The 27,138-nt window shown below is 51.7% G+C and overlaps 2 protein-coding genes across 14 annotated transcripts in view; both read left to right on the top strand.

The window, feature by feature from the left end:
• The first annotated feature begins 607 nt into the window (after positions 1-607).
• On the top strand, positions 608-25,485 carry AKAP8 (A-kinase anchoring protein 8). Of its 5 annotated transcripts, none has more exons than XR_012584595.1 (15): positions 608-732; positions 6,893-6,931; positions 7,632-7,664; positions 8,899-9,181; positions 14,329-14,935; positions 15,337-15,481; positions 15,886-15,930; positions 17,933-18,029; positions 18,677-18,818; positions 19,447-19,540; positions 19,933-20,063; positions 20,765-20,860; positions 22,380-22,576; positions 24,126-24,620; positions 24,832-25,485. XR_012584595.1 is itself a non-coding variant. In XM_074566924.1 (14 exons), the coding sequence occupies exons 1-13, from the start codon at positions 714-716 to the stop codon at positions 24,600-24,602; spliced, it is 2,208 nt and encodes a 735-aa protein (XP_074423025.1). In that variant the 5' UTR covers positions 618-713; the 3' UTR covers positions 24,603-24,620; positions 24,832-25,485. The 5 variants fall into 5 exon arrangements, 3 of the variants coding, with proteins under 3 accessions (XP_074423025.1, XP_074423024.1, XP_074423026.1); XR_012584594.1 differs by having other exon boundaries at positions 618-732; positions 15,883-15,930; XM_074566924.1 differs by lacking the exon at positions 22,380-22,576 and having other exon boundaries at positions 618-732.
• Positions 25,486-26,438: 953 nt separating this feature from the next.
• The window catches only part of BRD4 (bromodomain containing 4), a 79,219-nt gene continuing 78,519 nt past the window's right edge, over positions 26,439-27,138 (top strand). For 6 of the 9 annotated variants that reach the window (XM_074566912.1, XM_074566916.1, XM_074566909.1 and 3 more), the window contains exon 1: positions 26,439-26,675. The gene's annotated coding sequence lies outside the window, so the exon portion shown is untranslated. Of the gene's footprint in view, positions 26,676-26,899; positions 27,043-27,138 lie in introns of those variants that run through there. The other 3 variants (XM_074566915.1, XM_074566919.1, XM_074566911.1) reach the window with 3 other exon arrangements.

The following is a 27,138-nucleotide window of genomic DNA, read 5'->3' as shown; positions in this document are numbered from 1 at the left end:
ATGGCCACTTTTGGGGTACAAAAACCCCTTTCCTCACCCATTTCCCGCTGCCGCCTGTCGCTTTTAAGCTGCTTTAATTCGGTTTTGGGGGCAAAACCTGAGGAAAAAGCCACCGTTCTCCTCGAGTGAAGGTTTTGTTGCTGCTGCCCCGGGGGCCGGGCTCTGAGGGGGGCGAGGATCCACCCTGAGGGACCCTTCGGCTGCGTGAGGTGAAGGGTTTTGAGGGGGGGGGGGGACGACGGCCCTTGGAGGGCGGACGCCATTGCTGTGAGGGGCCGGGGCCTCAGGGGAGGTCAAAGGTCAGTTTAGGAGCCGAGGGGGCAAAGGTCAAGGGCCAGGTGAGGGCTCGCAGCGCGGCTCCATGGCGACCCCCGCCGCCCCCATAAGGCACCATGAGCCCCACGCCGCCGCCCAATCAGGAGAGGGAACGGCTATGACTGACAGGATGGAGCGCCACGCAGGAATCGTCTCCGTCCAATAGGATTGGGGGACGGATGCCGGCTGGCCAATGGGAGCGGCGGGAGGGTCGCGCCTCTCGGAGAAGCTCATCCAATGGCGGGCGCGGGGGCGGGCTCCTGGAGCACGGCCAGTGGAGAGCTTCGTGGGCGGGGCGCAGCAGCGGCGGGGGCCAATGGTGTGCGGGCGCGGTGCGCCTGCGCAGCGGCCGCTCGGGCGGGCAGTGCGGCGCCGTTGGCCGGAGGCGGAGGGGAGCGATGGAGCAGGGATACGGCGGTAGGTGCGGGGTGTCCCCGAGGCGCCGCGGGGGAAGTCTCTTCCCCTCCTTCCTTCCTCCTTCCCTTCTCCCCGTACCCCGGGGCGGCGGCTCGGTCCTCCCCGGTAGCGCCGGGGGGGGGGGGTCAGCCCCTGAGGGAGCCGTTGCACCCGCCTCCCGTGAGGGGGCGCCGCCGCTGATTGGCTGAGCGGCCGCGTCGCTCCGAGCTAGGGCGCCGCCGATTGGTCGACGGGAGCTGTTCCCTCCTCACTCCCCTTCCCCCCCACCCCCACCCCCCCCCGCGGTGTGAGGGGGGGCGGAAATGGAGCCGGTCCCATTTCTGAAGACGACACAAAATGGCGGCCAGGCGGCCACGCCCCCCGCCGTGTGCGCGTCGGTGTCGTATATCGTCGTCCCCCCCTCCCCCTTCGGTTGTGTCGTCGTCCCCCGTTGTGACACACCTCCCCCTACCCTGTGGAGTCCCGGCGGCTTGTGGGGGCCGCTCAGCTGGGCCACTTTCTCATGCCCACGGAGGGGATCCGTTGAACCGCCCTCCCCACTCCCACCCCCCCCCAGCACCGGCTTCACCCCGGGTGGGACCGAAAATCCACCCCCGGTTCCCCCGGAAGAAGCGGCGGCAGTGAGTCGGTGGGAAGCGGGGGCCCGACCGGGGCAGCTGTCACCGCCGTAAACCCCGCCAGAACGAGCCGCCCCCTCGCATCCCCCCTCCTAAGCCGTCTGGGTACGTCTTTCCCCCCCCCCACCCCCCGCCCCGAGGTGTTTTTCTGCTCCCCGGTATAACGGCAACCGGCGAGACGGCGTCAAACGAAGCGTAAGCGAGCGTCGAAACTGTTAATGTCGTTAAGGTTCGCTCAACGGCGTGTGGGAAGTGATTTGTGAGGGGAAAAACCCCCTTCTCTTTCATCAAAGCACCAAACGGCATCGGATTCGTGAGCGTCGGGGCACTCTCCCAGCTCCTACCTGGTTTTTACATCTCTTTAAGCTACAAAACGAGGTTGGCGGAGGTGGAAATCGAAAGAAAGTCACCCAAATGGAAGTTTAACGGGTGGATATCGGTTGTTTAAAGCCCCTCAATGAGGCTTACTTAGATGTGAGATGGCGGCACGTGGGTAAGCGCTCGCTGAGGTTCGCTCGCCGGCGTGTGGGAAGTCATTTGTGGGGGGGAAAAGCCCTCCTCCTTCATCAGAGCACCAAACGGCGTCGAGTTTGTGAGCGTTGGGGCGCTCTCCCAGCTCCTGCTCGTTTTTTATGTCTCTTTAAAGTAGGAAACGAGGCTGGTAGAGGTGGAAATTGAAAGAAAGTCACCCAAATCGGAGTTTAACGTGTGAACGTCTGTTGCTTAAAGGCTCTCGATGAGGTTTGTCTGGATGCGAGATGGTGGCACGTGGGTAAGGGCTCGCGGATCTGAGCCCAAAGCAGCCTGACAGCCTGGATCCTCTCCCCCATCTCCGGTTTTTGAGCCCTCTGTCCTCTTCCCACCTTGAATTCCCACTTCGCAAAGCGAAGTGGGATTTTTAACTCACTGTTGAAAACGCTTCCGTGGTTTTTATAACATAATTGTGGCTGCGGCAGGATTTTATAAATAATACAGCAGCGATGCCGTTTTTGTGTGTGTTTTATCAAGTTCCTAGTACCTTGCACGTGGCTTTTTCTGCGGAGATCATTCGTAATTCATCCCGACATCGTGTTGATACAGACCTGTTGACAAGTTGCTCTTTTCAGGTTCCCTCTGTCTCTGCTTCCAGTTTGGTGGAGATCTGATGCCCGGCCTCTCTTTCATCATGCTTTTAAATGTTTTTTTAAGTGTTTTACCTGTTTTTCGGGCATAAAAATGAGGTGAGAGACTGCAACGGGATTAAAAACACCTTAAATATGTGTTGAATCATCCTCTACAAGAGCTGGTTTCTTTCTACCGACAGCTGAGCGAGTCTGGATAAACAACCCGGAAGAGTTTAGGCAGCTAAAAGTTATTCCCGAGAAAGATTTCATTGGATTCGTGACGTTAATGAGCTGCCCAATTGCTGGGATATTCCCTTCGTCTCGCAGAACTGTTAATAAATTAAAACCACCGAGCATGTTGCAGCTTTAGAGAAGTTTTGTTGTGGATTTTTACCATTGTATAGTATAAAAATGAAGGTGTTAACAGTTCTTTGGCGTTTTAGAAATAAACCTCAGGTGTAGCCAGCTCACCTTATAAGCAGCCCCTTTATTTTTAATTCTCTGCATGTTGAGAATCGCGTGGTTCCACCCAAGTGGGTTTTTGGGAAGAGCGTCCTTTGCAGTCAAGCCTTGCGTAGGAGCGTGTGATAATAGATTTAATTTGAATACTTCATGATTCCAGCAGAAGACAAAGTTTATTCTTTCCGGATAAAGTCCTTTGTTGAAATCAGCGGGAGAACCTCAGACCTCTGCTTTCAGAAGGAATTGGCCCCGGCTTTTTGTCTGCGGGTGTTAAACTTCATTTCTCAGCGCTTCACATAAACTGAATGATGTAAATCTCTCAACGTTGCTCCACCATCTCCGGATCCGTGCTCTGCTTTCTCCATGTGCGGAAAAAAATTATTCCCAAGCTTTTTCCCCAGCTCCAAGCGCACTGTATTGGGAATAAACTGGGAACCAGGACACACGGCACACTCGGGTCAGTAAAATTCACCGCTTGGTCCCTTCTGAGTTGTTTATTTCCTGCTGTGCGCCTTATTTCATGTTTATTTTCCCAAGAGAACTCCATGATGATTTATTCTGCTGATTTTTTTCCCTCCTGGGGATATTTACAGACTTGCTGCGCTGCTGCAGAGCTGACGATACAACCCCTGCTCGGTGGTGCCCAGTCATTAATACCCAAGTGTCTCATCTTGTGGGATTTTTTTACATAGTATTTAGTTTCAAAATTAGATGTTGAACTCTTTAATTACCCCATTCTTAGGTTGTCGTGAAAGCTTGAGGTCTTTGCTTAACCCAGATCCCTTCATTCCTTGAAAGAATATGATAATTGTGGTAATAACGTGTATGAATATAACCGGCCCTGCGTCTCAGCGAGCCAGACGCCAACATGTACGCACAGGAAATGAAAGTTGGGGAGCTTTATCCTATAGAATCTGGAGGTACAAAGAGGTGGGATTCTCTGTGCCTGAAAAACTCTGCCTTTTGGGCTGAGTGGCCTCCCTTTTCCTCGAGGTTTTGTGCTGGGGCCAGGCTGTTTTTGCCTCCTGAATTACCGTACCCAAGGTTTTATCAAAGACGGCTTAAAAATCGAAGGCGAGGAGCTCGCTTTTAATCCGCCGTCTGCCTGTGGTCAAAAACGCGAGGGCTGCTGCTATTTTTGCATCACCGGATGAGAAACGGAGCGACCTGCCCAGAGGAAAGCTTCCCTGTGCTTCCTTCGCTTTCTCTTCCCCCTTTTCTCCAGCCGGGAGCACAGCACGCACTGGGACGATGCCTGGGACAGCCAGGGGTTCGGTGTCACTCGCTGTCACCCGAAGCGATCGCCTGCGCTCAGCAGTTTGTTTTCAAGAGGTGAGAGAAGGTGCTGGAGGAGGGAGCGTTAAAATTGAGCTGTGGATTTAAAATCAAGCGTGGGGGTGGCTGCAGTCGATGGATCTGAGGTTTATCCTTAATTTCCGTGCTCTGTCTCGACCTGATGCTCCTCACCAGCAGCTGGAAAACCCCATCCCAGCCCCATCCCGCTGGAAAATGAAGCTGAACGGTGAGGATTTGACCTAAAAACACCGACAGTGGGAAAGGAACCAATTTGGTAATAAAACTGCGATTTATAAAGGCGTTTGCGCCTCGCAATTCCTGTTTCGCTGTTGCTGCGGTTTCTGTAGGAGTTCAAAAATACGTCGGTGGCCCTTTCACCCGCGATTTCTGTAGGTTTTGTGTCCTTAAAGTGGTTGCCTGTGGGGAAAAAAAGTTGTGAAGAGGGAGAGGTGTCCTGGATGTCCTCGGTGGGTGTTAGAGGGGTTTGTACGGGGGGTGCAGGAGAAGGGGTTTGTAAAATTGGGGGCTGTTTGGAAAGGGAAATGTTTTGCCAAATTGGGGGTTGTTGCCAAAAAAGACAACTTTTTGGCAAATTGGGGGCTGCCTCCAAAAAATAAAAGCTTTGACGAAGTGGGGGCCGTCTCAAAAAATGAGGAAAGTTTTTGGAAAATCGGGGGCCGCCGCCAAGAATAGAAAAGCTTGGCAAAATTGGAGGCCGCTGCGAAAAATAGAAAAGCTTTGCAAAGTTGGGGGCTGCCAGCAAAAATAGAAAACCTTTGCAAAGTTGGGGGCTGCCTCTAAAAATAGAAAAGTTTGGCAAAATCATGGGCTGCCTCAAAAAAAAATACAGAACTTTGGCAAAATTAGGGGGCCCCCTACAAAAATAGAGAAGTTTGGCAAAATCAGGGGCCCCCTCCAAAAGTAGAAAAGCTCTGCAGAATTGGGGTTTGCCTCCAAAAATAGAGAAGTTGGGCAAAATCATGGGCTGCCTCAAAGAAATACAGAAGTTTTGCAAAACTGGGGGCCCCTTCCAAAAACAAAAGCTTTGCAAAATCGGGAGCCGCCACCAAAAATAGAAAAGTTTGGCAAAATTCTGTCTCCCTCCAAAAATATATAAAAGTTTGGCAAAATTGGGGACCCCCTTCAAAAATAAAAAAGCTTGGCAAAGTTGGACGTTATCTCAAGAAAATAGAAAAGTTTGGCAAAATCGTGGGCTGCCTCCAAAAATCCAGAAGTTTTGCAAGCTTGGGGCCACCTCTGAAAATAGAAAAGTTTGGCAAAATCAGGAGCCACCTCCAAAAAAGAAAAGTTTTTGCAGAATCGGGGGCTTTCTCTAAAAAAACAAATGTTTTTCAAAATTGGGGGCTGATTCCAAAAATAGAAAAGCTTTGGACAATTGGGGGCCACCTCCGAAAATGTAGAAATTTTGCAAAGTTGGTGTCTAAGGCGCAGAAAAGCAACTTAAACCTTAAAAGAAGAAGGAAGGAAGTGTGCGTGTCTGTGATTTTTTTTGGCTCGTGCAGGCTCTTCCTCAGCCGGGGAGCGTTTGGAGGAAGAGGAGGTTGCTAAAGGGAAGGGAAACTGTGGATCTGGGCCGGGGCCGGGGGGGGGAGAAGCCAAGGCCAGAGCAGAAATGGGGAGAACTTTGGGGTAAAACAGTGGGCGTCGAAATAACTCGGATCCGTAGGAAGCTGCGTGTCAGTCGTTTGGCTTGTGAACCAGCTTATTCTTCTGATCAGAATAATAAATAAAGATTAAAAAATTGTATTCCTGCGAGGAATTGGCAGCCAAGGCACTGGGAAACGTTATCAGCAAAATGCCCAGCGCATTGCTTTTGATTTCGAAATTTAATGTAGATGATCTCAAGGTTTCTTTACAGCATGGAGCTTATTTATCCCATGCCGTTTGCGCGGATGAAGGCGTTTGCTGCTGTGCCGGGGATGCCGATTCCACCCTGGAAACTTTGGAAAAGGTTTAAAATGATGATTTATTTTGGCGAGAAAAACAAATGTCTGCTGTGAAATGAAAGAGCCGGTGGGGTCGTGGCGGGAGCTCCTGCAAGTCATGGCCCTTTGTTGCTTCTTCCACCTTCACCCTGTCACCGTTTCGGAGCGAGAGACCAGACTGAAGCCGCCTCGTTAGCGCAAATCTTGCAATTAGTGCTGAAAAGTGGAGGGAACTCTCTTTATTTTATTGGCTCGCATAATTGCAGTGCTCAACGTTGGATCCCGTACGAGGACATCCGATATTCCCTAGGAAAAAGGATGTGTCACACAACTGAAATGCCCATTCTTGATGCCGGTTTGGTTCTTCGGATGATTTATCCCACAAATTTTTTTCCTGTCGAAACGTAGCTCTGCACCGTTGTTACATCGAGCACCTCTTAAAACTGATTTCTTTTTCAAAACACAGTGATTTATTTTTTTTTTTATTAATTCAAAACCTCCTGGGCATTTTTTTGGTGAAACAATCTGAAATAAAGCGTCGGGCGGGCGTAGAATTGTCGAGGTTGGAAGGAACCTTTCAGGTCATCAAGTCCGTGCTTCGGGCATGTTTCCCAAACCACAGCAAGTGGAAGTAATTAAAGACCTTATTGGTTTTTAGGGTTAATTAAGGGAAGAAACGAACCCCGTGATCACAGCAGAGACAATCCTGCTAATAGCTCCATTCTTTTTCTTGCAGGCTATGGAACCTGGAATACTGGGGCCACCAACACTCAAGGTGAGTTTTGTGTAGCTAAAAATAGATCTGAGGAATTGCATTTTTAGAATAAAACTGATTTTTTTTCTTCTTTCCAGCCAGAAAAAAACGTAATATAGCATCAGCTTTTGCAGCCTTTCCTTCTCCTCTACCTGTTCTAGCGACTTTGTACTTGGTTTTTGGTAAAAGCTTCCTCCAGGATATCGTGGTACGCTCTGATTCCCAGTCGGGTACCAGAGGAACTGGTCACAACCTTGCGTGTAATTAATTAACGTGCTTTGCGTTATCTCCTGAGGTTTATTAGTGCCGCAAAACGAAGTGTGTCCTGGGGTGGTTGGGAGTTGGGGCTCTCTGCTTTGAACCCCTTTCCAGCCTAAACAGCAAAAGCAGCAGGATTCTCCCAAAAGCGAGAGTTTTAATGAACGTGTTTTGCTTTTGCTGTGGTTTGCTTCTTGAGGAGTTTTAATGGAATCATTTGAGTATATTTGAATATACGAAAATATATTTGTATATACAAAAATGTTTCAAGAAACGTTTCAAAACTATTTGTATTATCCATTTCATTTTCCTGATTAGCTCTTGGAAATCCCAGCTGCGTTCTTTCCTGTTCCGTGCAGAAGGATCCATCGTTTTTACCACCTGAATTATATATATTTAGTCTCTGAACTTCAACTTTGTTGCTTTTAGAGCTGAAACTCTCTTTTCTTTTTGTCCCGCTCAGGTACCTACGCGACGAATGCGACGAGCTGGCAAGGTACGTTCTAAAAAACCTCATTTGTCTCCGGGCTTCGGGGTGTCCTGCTCAGTCTCTCGAGCTGGCTGCAGCGAGCAGAGCTGTTTTCCTGCTCATAAGCTGTCTCTGCTTGGAATTCCATGTGAAATACGCAACTCCGTGCTTTTAAACCGCTAATTCTTTTCTTTATTTTTACCTTGCTCCATGATTGCGGCTTTTGCTCTTGCCAAGGGAGCAGCTCTGGCCTGCTGACTGGCAGCCATCTGTTCCGTAAAGCAGAAAAAATCAGCTCGCGGATGAGAAAAGTTCATTTATTTTACGTCTCCAGTTCTCGTTTGATCTGGGACAGCCAGATGTGTGTATTAATAAATTGATTTTAATGAGATTACGTTGTTTTCCCCTCAAAACCCAAGGTTTGCTCTTGAATTTTTGGCAGCTTGATGGTACGCAAATACAGTTCTCTACGTGCAAGCTGGCGCTTCCTCAATATGACATGATTTGCTTTCGCTAATAAACTTTTCCTCTCAGAACAATTAGTTAATTGGCCTTGACTTGGACCGTTTGGCTGTTTTAAGCCGGTCTTAACGCATTCCGAAGCAAAAGCCCGAGATTCCGTTATAAAATACTATTTCTTTGGTCCTCACGATATAAAATTGAAGGCTGTGTGTTGGGCTGTGGATTCAAACCTCCCGGCTCAAGTCATTGGTGAAAATAAAGGGTTTTTTTCCTTCTGTTATTCCTCTTTTTTGTAAAACCTGGGTGCCGTGTGGAGGACTTGCACCCCGTTGTGCCGGCTGTTGTGCCGCTGCAGAGCAGAAAGGTATCTTGCCACAAGGTTCTCTCTGAATACAACTCCCTGCGTTGATTTTCTGATTAATTTATTTCGTCGCAGTCCTTTTTTGATGGGTATAATGGCGGTGCCCAGCAGCGCATCTGCGTTGGGTTTTCTCGTCTCGTTTAGTGGGACCGTGCGACAGAAGTGGCTCAGGGTCTTGTTCTGAAATCACAAATACAAGCAGCAGCGCTCTGTTTCTGCGGATAAAACCACCCAAAAGAAGAAGGTCCTCATGCTTTTAGGGTTAGGCAACAAGAACCTTTGATATTTCTCACTTTAAGAAAACTATTTTTCTTGAAAGGAGGTAAAACCCAGCTGCAGCCCTGCCTGTAGGATCCATTCGCATCTAAACTCTTCCTCCAGCTACCCACGTCTTTACGATATTGTATTAAAATCCATTGTGTTTTCCTTTCCTTCCAGGCTATGAAGGCTACGACTATTACAACACCCAAACCACCGCCGCTAACACAGCAGCCACCTACAACTACGCCGCTGCCACTTCCAGCAGCTGGGAAACCCCCAAAACCTCGGATCTGAGCATGAATGCTGACGTGGGCGCCGCGATGCCCGTCGCCTCCTACGGCACCGAGACCTCGGCTAACGAGAACTCGGATTCCATCATTGCCAAAATCAACCAGCGGCTGGATATGCTATCGAAGGAGGGCAGCGGCGGGACAGGGGAGGGGATGGAAGACCAGGAAAGGTGACCGGTCCACTTCTTTTTTTTAATCTTTAATTGCATAAAAAATAATGGCTTTTAATCACTCTAGCTTCATATTGTTTCTCATTATCTGAGAGTTCATTAACATGGTGGGGCCTCCTCAGCGCGAGTTGCCACCTCCTCAGGTGGCCTTGTGAAGTCTTTGCCTTTGGGCTGGTTTGTGATCACTTCGACGATCCCTGGACGATTTGGGTTTCCTCTTCGAGCTCGTTGAGTGATGAAGGCAACCCGCGTCCTCCAGGTGGCATCGGTGGCGTGACGAGTAGAAGGAAGTTTCCCCTTGAACATCCAGCCCAGCACTGGTCATGGGGCGCCAGGAGGAGCTGTGCTTCGGTACCGATTGCCTCTGAAGCAGCTCCGACCCCTTCAGATGCTGCCGAGGTTTCTTTCTCGGTTGGGGTACAGTTGGCCTCGGAGCCTCTATATCCCCGACTCCGGAATCCCAGGGGTCGACCTCGACTCTCCCCTGGTGCTTTCTGCCAGAGGCTCCAGGTAGGGCCACTGTCCCCGGCTGTGGTGTAGAGCACATTTTTGATGTCCCGTCCCGTTCGGACTGGTCCAAGGGCTACTGCACGCACAGTCTCGTGTTTAATTTGCTCAAAGGCCCATCGTTGCTCAGGACCCCACGTAAACTAATTTTTCTTTTGAGTCACTTCACAGAGAGGTTTCACAATCTCACTAGAGCCTGGAATACGCGTTCTCCAGAAACCCGCAACGCTGAGGGCGGCTTGTGTTTCCTTTTTGTTAGTAGGTGGGGACATAGATGTTCTTCTGTTAGTCACATCCGTTGGGATCTGGTGACCACCATCTTGCCATTTAATTCCTAAGAACTGGATCTCTCATGCAGGTGCCTTGACCTTACCTTTTTTTATGGCAAAACCTCCTTTCAGAAGACTCTCGGTTGTTTTTTTACCTTTCTTGAAAACTTCTTCTGCTGTGTTACCCCACACAACGATGTCATCGATGTATTGCGGGTCTCCTGGAGCTCCAGCCTTCTGCAGTGCGGTCTGGATCGGCCCGCGGCAAATAGCAGGGCTGTGCTTCCACCCCTGGGGCAGTCCGTTCCAGGGGTACCAGACGTCCCTCCGGGTGAAAGCAAACCCTGGGCTGCGCTCTGCTGCTAAAGGAAGAGAGTAAAACACGTGAGCGATGTCAACTGGAGCACGCCACTTGGCTGCCGCAGACTCCAGTTCATACCGCGGTTCCAGCACATCTTCCTTCGGGCCACGATAGTCTACCGTTAGTCTCCAGCCTCCGTCAGACTTTCGCACTGGCCATACAGGGCTGTTAAAGGGCGAGCGAGTCTTGCCGATCGCTCCTCGGGTCTCCAGCCAACGAAATCGGGTTCTGGATGGGAACCGGGGAGTCTTGGTCGGTGTGATGCCGTCGCCGATGCGCTGTGGTGGTAGCAGTTGACACTTGCTGTTCTTTAACCTTCAGCAGTCCCACAACCGAAGGGTCAGCTGAAAGGCCGGGTGAGGCAGACAGCTGTGTACCGTCCTCAGTCTCTACAGCTGCTCTACCAAAAGCCCATCGACACCCTTTCGGGTCTTTGAAATACCCTCTTTTGAGGAAGTCTGTGCCAAGGATGCACGGGGCATCTGGACCAGTGATAACGGGATGCTGCTCCCATTTATTCCCACTCAGGCTCACTTCAGCCCCCAGTACAGTCAGTTCTTGAGACCCACCTGTCGCTCCAGAAACAGTCACAGATCCTGTCCCTTTATGATTCGATGGCCATAGGGTGCACTGTGCACCCGTGTCCACAACGGCTGTATGGTTTTGTGGCTCTAATGTGCCAGGCCATCGAATCCACACCATCCGATAAACGCTTGTTGTCCCTCTCCTCCTCCTGGCTGGAGGCAGGGCGCCTCTGATGTCTGTAATTAGTAGATGAGTTTCTGCCTGGAGCGGAGAACGGCCCCCTGCGGACTGGAGCAGCAGTCCTCCTGGAATAATTTGTTCTTCTGTCTGCGTTACCTTGCAACTCGCTTACTCGTGCCTGTAGGGCCGAGGTAGGTTTTTTTATCCCACTTACTCAAGTCCTCTCCATAGTCACAGAGGCAAAACCGCAGGATATTTCGTAGTGTGTTCTGTTTCCTCTGAGTCGGTCTCGTAGGAGGGGATCTTCTCCTAATGGCTGCAACACGGGTCCACGCAGGGGAAGAATAAGATCTCTCCTCCATCCTAGATAGTTTATCAAACAGTTTCTCATTTTTCTCAATCCTTTTCTCAGTTTTATCAGTTAATCTTTCCACAGCTGCTACAGTGAGGGGACGAGAAAGACTGTTTTCATACTGTCACGTTCTGCTAGCCACTTCATTTACAGTTAGTGACGCATCATCAGCTCCTCCCCGAATCAGCATCGACAAGGTACGGGAATACATTGGTGGTGCACTCCATACAAGCTTCCGCAACGTAGCTCGCCTACATGGCGTTTCATCAGGATCTACGTCCGCTTCCCAGTCACCGTAAATCACCTCTATCACAGCCATTTCTCTCGGGTACTTAATACCTTTCTCTATGCCGGTCCATTTAATCGGGCGGCATTCAATATCATCCTTAAACGGATATCTGCCTTTTACGGCTGACACGAGTCGCCTCCAGAGACTGAGAGTCTATGACTTTTTCCCAAGAGCTTTATCTATACCGCCTTCTCTGGCCAGGTTTCCTGACTGCCTGGCTTCGCTACCAGCTAACTCCGTGCTATCAGCCCCATTATCCCAGCATCGGAGCAGCCAGGAGACAAGCGTCTCACCATCATTCCGGGTAAAATCCTTTCTCATCTTTCGCGGATCCTTCATGGAGAAGGATTTAATGATCACCTCGGTATCTGACTCCTCCTCCTGGGTTGACGCAGGAGCCTCTCCCCTATTGTCTTTAGAAGAACGCTTTCCTCGATCTTCATCGGAAGAGTCCTCCCCCTGCTGTCTGGCTTTACTTGGTCTTTATCACGAGGGGCAGAGGAACTTACTGACCTCTTCTTTTTCCTTCTGGTCACTGGGGCAACTTGTACCGGTGCCGATGGGGTTCGAGTAGTGTCAGTGCGTATCGTACTACACCCACCTACTGCGCCAAGATTTAAAGAGAAACCCCCCCTGCAACTCACGCAGGAAAATCGGCACCAAAAGCATGACTTTAGGAACGCAAGTGTCATTCCCCATACCCAAAGGAGATCCCTCTCCTGGCTCTGATGGGGACCATTCGACGTAAGAAGTAAAGGGCGCAGTAAACATGTCCATGGTAAAATTCAAAGTATAATTAGTGTAAGTAGTAACAGAATCCATTACGTAATGCCCCAGGAACGAAGGTGAAGACGCTATACGTTCAATCACAGCCTGGATCTCAATTAAAAACAGCAGCAAAATAGCACGTTTGGACCACCGCGTACAGACAGAAAGAGCAAGCAAGCAATACAAGGCGTAAGGCCAGCTAAGCATTGTCGGATCAATTAACTTTAAAGCAGTCCCTACAAAGAGACGATACAATAATCTGTTCAGCAACGACGTGATGGTGAGGTGTCTGTATCAATCTCGGAGTAAACTGGAATTCAAACCACTCAGACCATCTGTCAGAGCTCTGGCAGTGCCACAGTCGGGGCCCCATGTTGGGTGCCGATAAATCTGTCGCGGTTTTGGCCGGATTGGCCAAGCAGAACGACAGATGCCCGCCCCCACCCCCCCCCCACCCCACCCGGCTCCTCAGAGAGGAGAGGAAGAGACAAGGAGGTTTACGAGTTTGGAAAAAGAACTAAACTACGTTAATGAAAATAATAATAAATAAGAAAATAATAATAGAATAATAAAAATTAAAAATAAAAAGTGTATAATATATACCAAACCGTATCCAGCTCCCAGGATGACGATCGCGTCACCAGCAGACCCAGGGAAAGTCCCAGATTGGAACTAGAGTCAGGAATGCTGGGATCGGGATCAAAGGCAGACGGACAGACAGGGTCCTCCTCAGGCGTCGGCCATTGAATTAAAAACGAGCCAGAGCCCCCCTTTGATCCCTCGGCTTTTATACGGAGCGTGATACAGATGGGATGGAATACCCCGATGGTCAGTTCGGGGTCACCTGTCCCGTCCGCTCCTCCCTGTGGGTGGGATCCCTCCGCGCTTCTCCGCTTCCCACCCTCCATGGGGGCGAGCAGCGCCGTTAGCCGACCTTGGTTGTTCCAGCAATAAGTCTTAAGCGAGAGCCTCTGTGCGCACCCTTCCTTGGTATAATGAGGTCTCGTCACTCCGAGAGTGAACGGTTTCTGAACAACGTGCTGTTAATTTCAGCCGTTGGGCGGTTAGAAGAGGCCCAGCTAAAAAGTAGAATTACAAATCAGAAAATTGGTTCTGTTTTACCTCAAACCAGGACAGATACAGATATGTGTGTGTATAAATATACATATAGAGAGATATCTTGTAAATATATCATACTTGATGTACACATCAAAACCAGCTTCCGTTCTCAATTCGGTTCCTAGATTTTGCCAAAGGCTTTCTTGTTTCTAGTTTTTAGATTCCTTAAAGTTATTTTTTTCCCCTCCGCGTCCCTTTTTCCTCGCGGCTTCCCAGTAATTACGGTGGTTTTCTAATCCCGCTGGGTTAAATTCTGCCAGTCCGGAGAGTTTCATATCGCGGCGTGTTTTGCTGCTAAAATAATAATACGGATCTTGGCAAGAGTTACCGAATCGGTGAAGTTTTGCCTTTTTTTTTTTAAATTCCATTTGGTGCTTGCTGACAAGATGCTGGGGGGTTTGTCTGCATTAACTCACGCCCAGAGGCGCAGCGTAGAGGCAACCAGAAGCAGCTTTTTTACCTGGGGAAGCTTTTGGGATCTGCTTTTCCGCTGGCAAAACAAGAGTGGTTTAGTGCTGTAGAGTTTGTAAGGTCTGACATCTCTGAAGAATTTCCGGTCACATAATCGTGCAGAAAACCACAGTTCTTCGGTAGTTATTTATTTTCTCGGAAATTTAGGAAAAGGTGGAGCGGGATACAGAAAGTGATGGGTTTAAAAATCTTTTTCTCCCATTTTTCTGGCCGAAACCACTCAGATTGTGATAAAAATGGCTGCAAACGCCTGTATGATGCGCGGGGATGTTATTTAACTGCTGACCGGTGTCTCTTCCTGCGCAGCTCGTTCAGATTTGAATCTTTCGAATCCTACGACTCGAGGTCTTCCATGAACGACCGCGACATGTACCGATCCGGCTACGATTACGGAGAAGTCGGAACAGATCGCAACGATTCCTTCGGCAGCCAGTTCGACGGCCGCCGGGATCAATCGCGCAACCGAGGCAACAACTACGGCCTCGTGCGAGGCCGGGCTCAAAACCGCGTTCAGAACCGTGGGCGTCTGAACGCTTTCAACCGCGCCGACCACTTCATGCCCTCCTCCAGCTCCGAGCGCCTCTCGGCTCGTTGGAACGAGTTGAACTACATGGGTGGGCGCGGGATGGGGGGCGCCGGATCCAACAGGCTCCCATCCCTCTTTTCCCAAGCCCTCGTTCCCGATTACGGCGACTACGGCGATTACGGTGACTACGGCGATTATGGCGATTACGGCGACTACGGGGATTACGGCGACTACGGGGATTACGGTGACTACGGAGACTATGACTATGGCATGATGGGGATGTCGGGCATGGGAATGGGACGGTATGGGAATATGCCGTACGGAATGGGGAGGCAACGGAACAGAGACAGGATGGGTACGGTGCCCTGGCACATGAACACGCTCATGGTAAGTCCTCACTGTCGGGGGTTTTTTCTTGTGAAAATGGCTTTTTTTTGCTTGCCGCGGTGGGTAGGCTTCATTGTTTGGCTGTATGGAGGAACACCCGTCTTCATTCCCGTTGCTTCCACCACAGAATAATTTAAATTTGGGTAGAGCAGGGTGTCACCAAGCTTGTATATACCCATTTGCACATAAAATAGAGCTCTGAATGCTTCTCTCATCCCAAATCCGCTCTCTAGTGGCTCTAACCCAGCTATAAAATCCTTTTATCGCCAAAAACCAGTCTGCAGGATCACGAGAATTTAAACTTTTTGAGACGATGCAGCAGATGGATGGAATAATTTGATTTTTTTAAGCTTTTTTGGTGCCTCGAGTTGATGGATACAACTGATGTCTTCCTGCTTTAGCCCAAGAGAAGAGGTTTCCGAAACCGTTCGGGCGGGCGATCGGACAGCGAGGGAGGAGGACGCAAACGCAAACAGTCGCAAAGCGGCGACGAGCCTGACAGCAAACAGGCCAAGACCGACAGCGAAGGAGACGACACCGAGAACGGTACGAGCCGTCTTCCCTCACTAATATTGACCGTTTTCCCCGTTTTCCCAGTGTTTCATCTCTCAGCTTGACTGACAGCTGTTACGTTTCGAAGCTGTGTTATTTTTTCAGTCGTCAGCATTTTTGTAATACTCCTTCGAGTGCACAGGCTTTATATTTTGTGTGTTTCATGGGACAAAATTTAATGCCCGAGGTGAGCGTTGAGAGAGTCAGGACAGAGTTTGCAGCAGACGCTGACGGGCAAAGGGAAACCAGTGAGCCATCTGCCATTTTCACTGGAGTTTTGAGGCGTTATCGCAGTCTTTGGTGATTTATTAAGGGCCCCTTGGAGTGTTAAGTGGGAGAAAAGACGCCCCCGTTCCCCCCCCCGACACCAGCTAAATGCATTTTCTTTTGTGCAGCAGATGAGGGCGACGGAGAGGAAAAATCAGGAGATGAAGCTGACAAAGGTGTAAGTAACATATTTTTTTATCCGTCTTTGTGGCAAATGTGGGAATATTTAAGCGCTTGAGCAATTTCCTCTGCTCTTTTGACCGTGCTGAGAGTCAGAATACGTAAAATTGCCCAGAAACAGCGTTTTGAGCCCATTTATTGTGAAAGTATTTGCTCCTCATAATTCCCCCGTGCCCTTCAGCGGGGATCACAGGCAGGTTCGCTTGCACTGAGGTGCCTGAAAAGCGCTTGTAGTGGAAAGGTTGGGATCCCGCGCCCGTACTTCTGCTGCTGGCGAGGCTCGTTAGGGCTAAATGCCAATTAGTGGTTGATCTCTTTCCTGGGCGGCAGGTTTTCCAGGGGTTGGATGGGGGTCATTGCCGTTTGTCTCGCCTGTCACCTTTGGTGTTCCTCGAAGCGGCGACTCAGCTGCCGAGGATTTAAATGTTGATCGTGAGAAGTGATCTATGGAAAACGACATGATTTCATAAACGTTTATAAAAATAGACAGTTAATCCCCAAATAGCACAACCCTTCGCCCGCTCCGCGGTCTGGCTGGGTGGACTGAAACCTCCAAATCTCCCTAAATAACACCAGCGTCTTCTTGTGTTTCTCTTTTCCAGGAGTTTGGGGCGATTTGGCGGAGGAAGGTGGGGTGTTACCCCCCCCTCACGCAGTCCTGGCCTAATCCTACTCGGAATCCATCTGCGCTCCCGAGAACTTCATTTTTGGGGGGCTCAAAAGCTGATGCAGCTCCTGCTGCCACCACTAAACCAGTCCCGGGCTGTGGCGCTGCCCATCGTGGCACAGAGGCGCCGTGCTGGTTAGCAGGAGAGTACCAAAACGGTTTCATTTCTTCGACATTTGCCGTCTGTGTGAAGGGATATTGGATATTAATTTATCTTCCTGCCTTGTTGGGAGGACGGCGGCGAAGATGTGCCCATCCCAGCAACAGGGCAGAGCAAAAATACCATAAACTAAACGATTTTCAGCAGAGGCTTCAGTCACTGGGCTAAACCCTGATTTACTTATTTTTTTCAAACAGATGGGAATGTATCAAGGTATATTAGAAGACTAATTTAAAAACCGTATGGTCTAAAGTAGCTGAAACCACTGCCGTTTGTTTGGGATTGTACTTTTTTGGTGAAGACACGTCAGCCCCCAGCACGTTGAGCCTCCTGCGCTAGAGTGGCGTGGGGAAAACCACGTGGAGGGTTTTGTTGCTGCTTTTGGGTTGTTTTCAGGATTAAAACTGAGGTGTCGTTGGATGTTAAAATTCTCTTTAAGCCTCCTTCTGATGCCCGGGGTCTGGGCTCCGGGGCTCCTTTACCTGAAAAGGTTAACGGGTGAATTTTTGCCTGAGTTCGGTGAGGCTGATATACCTCTGACTCGGAGCTTTGTACCCCGAAACGCTGCAGAGATGAGGTCAGCTGAATCGTTAGTTCTTTTTCGCTTTCCCAGTAATTATCAAGGAATTTTCCCATAATTATCAAAGAATTATTGGGAAGGCAGCACGAGGATTATACCCAAAACGATCCCGAGGAAGCAGAACACCGCTAGCGTCTCTGCTGTCTTTGGTAGTTTAACCTTCTTGAGGAGCTTTTTCAGCCTTGTGGAAAAATACAGGGGAGAAAATGAGACCTTGGGGAGCAGCAGCAGCTCCTCCCAAGGAAGGGAGGCGGAGGGGCGTCTCTGCGGCAGCGTAGAAGTCGGGATTCTTTCCGCTCTTGCCTCTAACAGACTTTGAGCTGCTGTGGGAAGTTCAGGGAGCGGGAGGAGAGGAGGGTTTGGGGTTTACAGTAACCGCTGGAGACCTTGGAAAGAAGCTGCCGCTTCCCCACGGTCGGAAGCTGGTTTGGGAGAGGGAGAACTTCCAGAGACCGAAACAAGTTGTGACTTCCCCAAGCTGAGAGTAAAGAGAAAACCAAGGGATTTGGGTCCCAAAACACCTCGGCCAGCAAAGTGGGTGATTGCGAGCACGACGGTTCTGACTTTATTTCTGTTTTTTTCCTCCTTTAGCATCTGGAGATGGCTGTGAAGATGACGACGAGGAGGTGAAAAAGAAGAGGGAGAAGCAGCGGAGAAGGGATCGGATGCGCGATCGTGCTATGGACAGGTCAGGAAAGCGATTCGCCAGTCCCTTCCCAGCACTTTGGGGAATAATAGTGGATATTCCTCTGCGCAAATGCGGGAGAAATCTGCTGGGGGGTCGTATTCTGGGACTCTGCATTCTGATGGCAGCACTTCTTCTTCCCCCCTTGTTGTGTGTTTAACGACTGTTTTAAGACCGGGAGAACCGCGTGGTGTTTAATACACAGCTCAGCGTAGAGTTACAAATTCAGAAGGGTGTTTTAAGTGGCTGCTATGTGCAGCCTTGCTTTTAAAATAATACAATAAGAGATGTAAAGACAGACTGAGCAGCGCAGGCGGCACCAGCGTTTCTGTATCTCGGGCCTTTCCCACAGCGGAGAGAGTTTTACCATATCAAAGATTGACGATTCACCTCCTGCCCTAGGAATTTCCCCAGTTGCTTTTAAACTCGTGTAGCCTCCACTCCCGTAGCGTAAATTTTTTTGAGATTTTTTTTTTTTAATTCGTGCAGGTTCTACAGGGATTGTAAAAGTCCAAAGTGAAATTGTGTGGGGTGGAAAAAACTAGGAAGTGGAAAACTACAACGGGGGCAGTAACGGTCGCGATCTTCGTGATGTTCTCGTTAGTTAGGCTGAGCTTGTTCCTCATTTGCGACACGGTTGCTCTGTTTAGAATCCAGTTTGCCTGTTCCGTCTGCAAGTTCCGCAGTTTTGAGGAAGAGGAAATCCAGAAACACCTTCAGAGCAAGTTTCACAAAGAGACTTTGCGATACATCGGTACCAAACTCCCGGATAAAACGGTGGAGTTCCTGCAGGTAGGCGGCTTGCCTGCGTTGGCTCTGCCCTTCCCTGCATCCGCGCAGGGGTGCCCCGGCTTAATTTGGGGTGCCCAGGCTTGGCTAGGGACTGGAAAGGGGTTACAGATTCCTCCGCGTACAGCCCCCGGCTCGGTTAGCTCGCGTCACTGCTTGTTAATGCATCGCCCGATGACATCACTTCGCGTGACACAATTTCTCACGGATTTTCACGTTGGAAGGGAAAATTAATTGGATGAATTTGAACAGAAAACCCAGAAATCATTATTCCAGAGACGGTCTTTGCCATCTACACATCTAGACCTGAGGAAGGCGAGATAAAGACTGGGGCGTTCTACCTTCTGAATGAGCAGTGGTTGCTTTTTGGGGGTGTTTTTCAAGGATTTGGGGTCTCCCACAAGGAATCTGATGGTGATACGGGAGCGGGCTTCTGTCTGGCTCCCATTTGGATCTTTCCGGCTCTTCCTCTGGTCAAAACGACAGGGAGCGGGGAGGGGAAAACACCCGCCTTGTCTGGTGAATTCACCGACCCTGGGGTTTTTCTCCGGAGAGCTTGTTTCCCTTTGGATCCGCTCGACCGTCTCGGTGCATGGTGAGGTGGAGGCTGAATTTTGTCCCTTCCCTCCAGGAGTACATCGTCAACAGGAATAAGAAAATCGAGAAGCGACGCCAGGAGCTGACGGAGAAAGAGGGCACAAAACAGAAACCGGATCCTTTTAAGGGTAAGTGGCCGTTCTGCATCCGGAGATGAAGCGAGTGTGCAAGAAGTAGAGAGGAGGAACGAACCCAGAGCTGGGGGAAGTGCAACTTGTCCCTTCCACCTTTATTTAAATAGATTTTTGGAGAGGGAGGCTGGTTTGGGGAGGAAAACAGCCTCGGGTAAGTCGATTGCTGTGTACCTTGGGCTGTTATCCCCATCTTTCTTCCTCCTACGCTTGGGTACTGCTTTTTAGAGCCGAATAACTCTGGTTTTTTTGTCTTTGAAAGCAGAAACGGGAAGTTTGGGTGCGCAATTAGCGTGTTGGCAGTGACACGGGGTCGTTAGAGGGGGTGGGAAGGCAACGTGAAGTGTCCGAACATCTCATTCATTTGGGATTTCTCATCGTCGCTGTAGGTATCGGCCAGGAACACTTCTTCAAGAAGATCGAGGCGGCTCACTGCATGGCGTGCGACATGCTGATTCCCGCACAGAACCACCTTCTGCAGAGGCACCTGCGATCGGCCGATCACAACAGAAACCGCAGGGTGAGCAAACCCCGCTGGCGTCCCGACGGGAGCGTTTCAGCTCTGCCGGGGCCGGGGGATGTCGATCCAGGCGCTCCAGGTTTATCTATAAAAAAACCCCACAACCTTCTCGGATGGTCTTGCATCGCACAAGAGATGAAGCCAATGACCGGGGAATTATGAGAAACGGGGAGGTGAATAGAAAAAGTGATACTAAAAGGGAAATTTGGCCTTTTCTTTTGTGCTGGGGGTTGAGCAGGGTACGTTGTCCAGGTGTACTGTGCAAATGTGCAGGCTGAACACTTCCTCTTTCTAAATTTGCTAGAGATTAAAATGAAAAACTGCTTGGGGAATTCATAGATGAGATGTAATCAATGTCTAAACCGGGCCAGGCCTGGAGAGGGGCTCGTTGGAGACGGGATGAGCCGCGGGGTGGTCGTCGTCTCCTCTGTCTTTGAGTGTTTGACGTGGCCGTCGCTGTCCCAGACACGATCTCGTGGGGTTTGGGGGATGTTCCTGCTGCTGGTGCCAAAGCGCGTCTTTCTCCAGGACTCGTGTTAACAGAAGAGATGCGAGTGCTCCCTTGCATCCACTTCTTGCGCTGGTTTTTGGGATCGGGCTTCCCAAGCCCAGCGGAGGAGGAGGGAATAGAAACCCTCAAAGCAAACTCCTCGTTCGAACTCTTCCCCGGTTGGACCCACTGATGGTCGGTTCCTTTGCAGATGGCCGCGGAGCAGTTCAAAAAGACCAGCTTACACGTGGCCAAGAGCGTCCTGAATAACAAACACATCGTAAAGATGCTGGAAAAATACCTCAAGGTGAGTGAACGAGAGAGTCGGCAACTCCTGCCGAGTTCCTGGAGCAGCACGGAGCCGCGTCTCGCCGTGTCGGTGACGGGACGCCTCGCTGCGTACGCTGGGGAGAAGCGTAGGTTCCGCTCCGTTGCCTTTTTATCTCTTAAATCTTTGGTTTCTTTTCTCTGTAGGCGGTTTACCACTTCTCGTGTTTTTTTGTTTTTTTTTGTTTTTTTTTTTTTATTATTTTATTTAACTCGCAGACTCTGCTTGCTGTCATTCCCAGGCGCGTGTAGATCAATTATGAAACCATCCAAAATGGAAATGTAATTAAAGAAACCAAAATAGCCAAAGGAACTCCGGTTCCCCAAAGCCACCCCTCGGGCTGTGGCCTTTGCGGGGGGACACACGGGGTTCCCCCCAGCACAGGGGTCGTGAAGCAGCCGTTTGCGTCCCGTCGGGATTAAATTCCGATGTGGCCGGCTCTTCGCCCACCCGTTAACCCTGCACTAGGGCTGGGGGGGGAATTTTGACCCTCTCTAATGAGCCGGGCTCCGCGGCGTTCCCGGCAGCGCAACCAAATCACCCAATTCCCAGCTGAAAAAAAAACCCTCATTAGCCTCCCCCCACCCCCCCTTTATTTTCCCTCCTCTTCCCTTGGGAAGTGGCAGCCGATCTTCAGAGCCGAGACGGAACACCAGGAGAGGTCAGGGGTAGGGTTCGTTTTAAGCCCCAAAAAAACCCAGCGTTCGGAATTAAAGAAAAGAAGTCCGGAAAAGCAAACGCGGTTCTTCAGAGTGTGGGGGGTTCGGCCGCTCCGTGCGGGAATTACCCTCGCGATAAACGGGGTTTAACGGGCGAGGTCCGCATCCGAGAGAGAGAGAGAGAGAGGAAAGGTCGCAACCTCCTCCGCCAGGCGAAGATGAAAAGAAGCGCTTTTGGCTACTTGCTCGTTCCCCGGAAATCCGGGAGCGGCCCAGGATCCGGCAGGAGAATCCCTTGTTTTGCGAACCTGGCAGACAAGGGCAGGCAGATGCCCACACACACCCCACACCCCCCACGGGGGGGAGCAGATGGTTCCCCTGGTCCCACCGGCGTCATGGTTTTATTTTTGGGCTAAACCCGGACTGAGCTGGCTCTCATCATGCCCGGTCTTTGCTAAAATCTAGCGCACAAAAAAAATAAATAAAACCAAACCCGTAAAAACTGCGACTCCGCCCTCCGGGTCCGGTGAAAAAGAGACTTTTTTTTTTTTTTTTTTGGTTTTTTTGAGAGAGAGTTTGTCGGCGTAGGATGGCCGTCTCTCTCCTTAAACCGGCCTCCGGTGCACGTTGAACAGGAGGGGGAGATAAAAAAACCCTGCGGTGCCCCACAGGAGAACAGAGAGAGCCCTCGGGGCCGAGGAGGTGCAAACCTCTGGCATCTCTCGGAGACTATTTTTTTTTATTAAAACAAACAAACAAAAAAAATAACACCCCTCCCCCCCCCAAAAAAAAAAAAAAGACTGGAACCACTCAAGTGCAACTCCGTCTACCCCTGCCAGGGTCCGCAGGCACGTCCACATCTCCTCATCATCAACGGTATCAAAACTGCCGGCAGATCTAAATGACTCGCCCCGGGCACCCGACCTTTGTCCATCGGCAGGAGGAGAACTTCGGCTCCATCCCAGCACCGTCTCCGTATCATTCCCAGGTGCAAAACCAGACTGAAAAGGGGTGGAGGAAAATCTGAGGATTCCAGGTAATGCCAAGAGCCGCCTCGCCATAAAAACGTTCTCGGCAAACCTTCCCCCAGAAAGGAAGGGCCCGGAGCCGCAGGGCCGTTAATTAAATCAAGACTTGGCCGCATCATTTGCTTTGACCCATCGGCCTTAACGATTCCTCCTCGGAGGGACGATGGCGGGACACCTCGCCCTTCCCAAGGGAAGCCGTGACAGTCTCCACCACGAGTGGACTTCACAAATCCCCCTGCCCCGGTAGAGTTTTTACCGGCGATAACGGACGTTGGGGTCCAGATCGCGAGGTAGAACCCCGTATCGATTGTCTCTCCCGTCACCTCCGTAGGGCGGGATCCTTCGGAGAAGATGAACGTTGAGGTTTCTCCTCCATCTGCATGGATCTTCTCGCGCGGAGGCAGCCAAACCTGGGCTGAATTCCTGATCGAGGCATTAAACTCCGGGGTGGGGAGCTGGGGGTAAAAAAAAAAACCCACAAACCCAAATTTGGGTTGTTTTTTTTTTTTCTTTTTTAATTTTTTCCACTTGACTAAAACCTCGCCCCGCCGCGGTCGATCAGATTTCAGGCGAGGTTTGTGCCCGTCGTCGGCATGCCGCCCTCCGTCCTCCCCTTCCCCCAGCGCCGCCGTGGCGTGGTGAGCCGTAAAGCGCGGGGGGGAAATAGGGGAAAAAACAAACTAAAAAAAAAAAAAAAGGGAATTTTCGATCGCAGGAGGGGGTGTGTGTGGGGCATCTCCTCTCTGGCAAGGTCAGGGTTAGAGGGCAGCGACCCCCCGTGTCCGTCCCCCCCCCACCCCGTCCCCGGACTTTGACCCTCCACGCGCTCAGCCCCCACCTCGTAGCTCCGGAAAGGCGAGGGGGGAGCGGTGCTGGGATCCGCCGTCGGCCTGAATAAAGGTAACGAGGTCAAAAATCCAACCAAAAAACCATAAAACCCCCCCCCAAAATAATAAAAAAAAACCAAACCCAACCCAAACAAAAAAAAAAAAACCCAAATCTGGAGGGTTTTGGTGTCCCCCCCAACCCCCCTTCCTGCTAGGAGAGAGCTGCGAGGTTACGACCGCGTCTGGATTCCTCCGTCTCCCGAAAAATAAAAATTAAAATAAAATCGAGATGAAAAACTGGAAGCGTCGCTGCTCTTCCCAAGGCGGGGAGGGGAATCCGGCTGGAATTTTGGATTTTAATCGTCTCTTTTTGTTGGTGTTTTTAAACCCAAATTCCTCCCCGGGCGAGGAGCCGCTAACGCCGGCAGGTTCCTGCGGTGACACCGCGATGCCGGAGCTTTTTGGGTGTTTTTAATGGATTTATTTTTTTTTTTCCACTCCTTCCCGGCGTGGGATCGTTTATTGTTGATTTTTTTTATCCCGGGATTCTTCTCCCGCTTTGGGATTTTCCACGATGGATTATTATTTTAACAATAATATTTCGACTTTTCCACCATTTTAAAACTCGTCTGTCATCAAGGCGATTTTTCGGTTGCCAAAAAACCTCTTTTCACGGCCAAAATTCCCTGACTTTCTTATTTTTTGTCTTTTTCCCATCTTTTTTCCGTAGGGAGAAGATCCTTTCACGGATGAAATCACGGATCAGGATGTGGACGAAGCTTTGGAAGGCGGAGACGGCACCGGAGAAGCAACCGCCGAAACCGCCGCCGTCGAAACCACTGGAGAAAACGAAGGAGGAATGGGAGAAACTACGGAACCGGCGGAAATTCCCGAAGATTTTCCCAAACCTGAGGAATTTCTTAAAAATCTGGGAGAACAAGATCCCCCCAAACCGCTGCTGATGCCCCCGTTCCTGCAAGACGACGAGCTGGAAGCGGAGGAGGTGACGACATCGGAGGTGACATCGGAGGTGACGGCAGAAGCGGCGCCATCGGAAGCTCCAGAAGAGCCGTCCGCGCTTCCCGAAAATCCACCAAAACCGGTGGTTTCACCCCAAAATGAAACTGAGGGTTGGGCAGGCAAAAAGGAGGAGGAAGAGGAGGAGAGAGAAGCTCCGCCGGCGGCTGAGGAGCCGCAGCCGGAATAACTGTGAATATTTGTGAAGGTGATGGTATAATCCATAATTTTTTTGATTTATTATTATTATTTTGATGATTTTTTTTTTTTGAGCGCAGCGCCCGAATTTGGCCAGTTTGGGGTTTAATTAAGTTGGGTTCAGGAGCAGCCCCCCCTTCCCTCCCCTCCACCCCCCCCCCAGTCTCGTTAAAATTAATTTTTTTTCATCATTTTCTTGCCAATTCTTTTTTTTGTTATAGGACGAAGAGCGCAGGATCGTACCTTCCCCAAGAAACCCGCCGGCTGCTGGGGCGGGGGGGGGGGGACGGACATGTTTTTTGGGGCAATTTTAGAAAGAAAAAGGAAAAAAAAAAAAGCCACAAAAAAAAAAAAAAAAGAGCTGAGGTTTGGAAAAATAATAAAATCTATCAATTCCACCCCGGCGGCTTGTTGGGTTTTAAGCGCAGCGATAACCTTCCCCCCCACCCCCCGCTTCCCTCGCCGAAAATCTTCAGTTTAGGCAAATTTTTTTGCTTCTTTCCCCCCAAAAATGGAATTTTTCCTCTTGGGAAATGCATTTATTTTCATCTCCCTCCGTTCCCAGGTGAGAATTTGCTGTGGGTAATTTGCTAATTAAGCTCGATGATCTCGAAAAACGAGGTGGTTGGTTGCGCGGGGATTCGCTCGGGGTGAAGAAAATGGTTACTTTTTCCCTAAAAAAAAAAAAAAAAACCCTTTTCCAGCAAAATTTGCAGGTCCTGGCCCCCTCCTCCGGCTCCAGACCCATTTTCTAAAGGATTCACCCCCAAAAAACCCAGGGAAGCGATGATTTGGTGAGGTTGGAGGTGGAGTAAAATCCTGGGCGTTTTTTACCAAAATCGCCTTTTTTTTTGTCGCCCCCCCCCCCCAAAACACCCCCCTAAAGGCAGATTTTCGAGGCTATAAAAAAATAGAATGATTGTAATGCAGCCCCCCCCCCGCCCCCCCGCAACTGCCCCCCTGCGGCGGGCAGCTGCTCATTCATGCACCGAGCCCTGCCCCGGTCTCAGCCCCCCCCTCGGCACAGAGGTGGGTGATATTGGGGGGGGGGGGGGGCACACGGACACCCTGCGTGTGTCCCCCTCCCCGGTGTGGTGACCCCCCCCGTGTGATGTCACACCGCGCGCTGCACCCCCCATGCCCGTCAGTGAACCCCGACACCCCCCCCCCCCCCCCCCCGTGCACTGCCCCCCCCCCGGTGTCCTGTTGCCCCCAGTGCACCCCCCCCGTCCCCCCCCCCGCCGCCTTTGCCCACCCCCAGTGCAATCCCCTGTGCATTGCACCCCAAGACGTCCCCCCAGGGGCCCCCCCCACGGTGTTGTCCCCCCTCCGTGCGTTACACATTGCCCCCCAGGGACCCCCCCCGCCCCACGCAGCGTCCCCCCCCCCCCTCCGGTACATTGCACCCCGGGGCCCCCCGTATGCCCCCCCCCCCTCCTCCCCCCATGCATTGCACCCCAAATCACCCCCCGTTCGCCCCCCCGCATCGCACCCGGGACCCCCCCCGTGCAACTCCCCCCACAGGTTGCCCCCCGCCGTGCATTGCCCGCCCCCGGTGCGTTGCACCACGGGACCCCTCCGGTTTGCCCCCTCCCGCGGTGCGTTGCACCCGAGGACCACCCCCCCCGTGCCCCTTCCCCGCCCATGCATCGCACCCCAGGAACCCCCCCCGCCCCGTGCATCGCCCCCCCCGCGACTCCTCCCGGGACCCCCCCGGTGCATTGCACCCCCGGGACCCCCCCGCGCTCCCTCCTCTCACCCCGTGACGTCACGCCGCGCGCTGCCCCCGTCGCCGCCGGCAGCAGCAGCGGGTGGGCGGAGCCGGCTGCGCCGTGACGTCAGGCGCAGCGCGGTGAGGTCAGTGCGGCGCCGCTGACCGGACCCCGTTGCCCCTCGGTGCCCGGTTCCCCCCCCCTTCCCCCCGGCCGCCTTCCCCCTCCCCCCTTCCCTCCTCCTCCCCCCGCCGCCGCTCCGGGATTCCACCAGCCCTCAGGTTCCCCCCGGCCCCGGCGGGAGGGCGGCTCGCCCGGCCCGGCTTGGCCCCCTCCCGCTGCCGCCGCTTGAGGTAAGAACCGGGCCGGTGAACGGGGAGCGGTGGTGGGGCCGGGGCGAGGGGTTCGTCTGAGGGAAAGAGGGGGCCGCGATTCACCAACGCCTTTTACGTCGCCCTGCCGGCGTAACCCGCATTGCGTAATGCGGCCGCTGCGTCAGGGGAGGCCTACGTAAACTGCGGGCGCGGAAGGTTTGGGGCCTGCTGCGCAAACGGCGTAAGTTGAGGCATTGGGGGGAGAGGGGGGGCGGTGCGGGGTTGGCGTAGCGGCGGTCACGCGCCGGCTGCGTAGGCCGCTGCGCGAGGTTCGGCGCGCCGTACGCACTTTGCGCAAAGGCCGGCCCGGCTGAGTGAAGCGGGGTGAAGGGCGGACCCGCGGCCGGTACGGAGCGGCGGCGGACGGAGGGGAGCGGCGGGGGTCGGGGGGGAACGGGGAGGCGCCGGGGGAGTCGCTCGGTCCGCGGAAGGGAGCGGAGAG

This window comes from Larus michahellis, chromosome 25 (genome assembly GCF_964199755.1).
Source record: "Larus michahellis chromosome 25, bLarMic1.1, whole genome shotgun sequence".
Taxonomy (NCBI): Eukaryota; Metazoa; Chordata; class Aves; order Charadriiformes; family Laridae; genus Larus; species Larus michahellis.
Note: the sequence above shows the minus strand (reverse complement) of the source record. Positions and strands in the feature narration are given on the sequence as shown.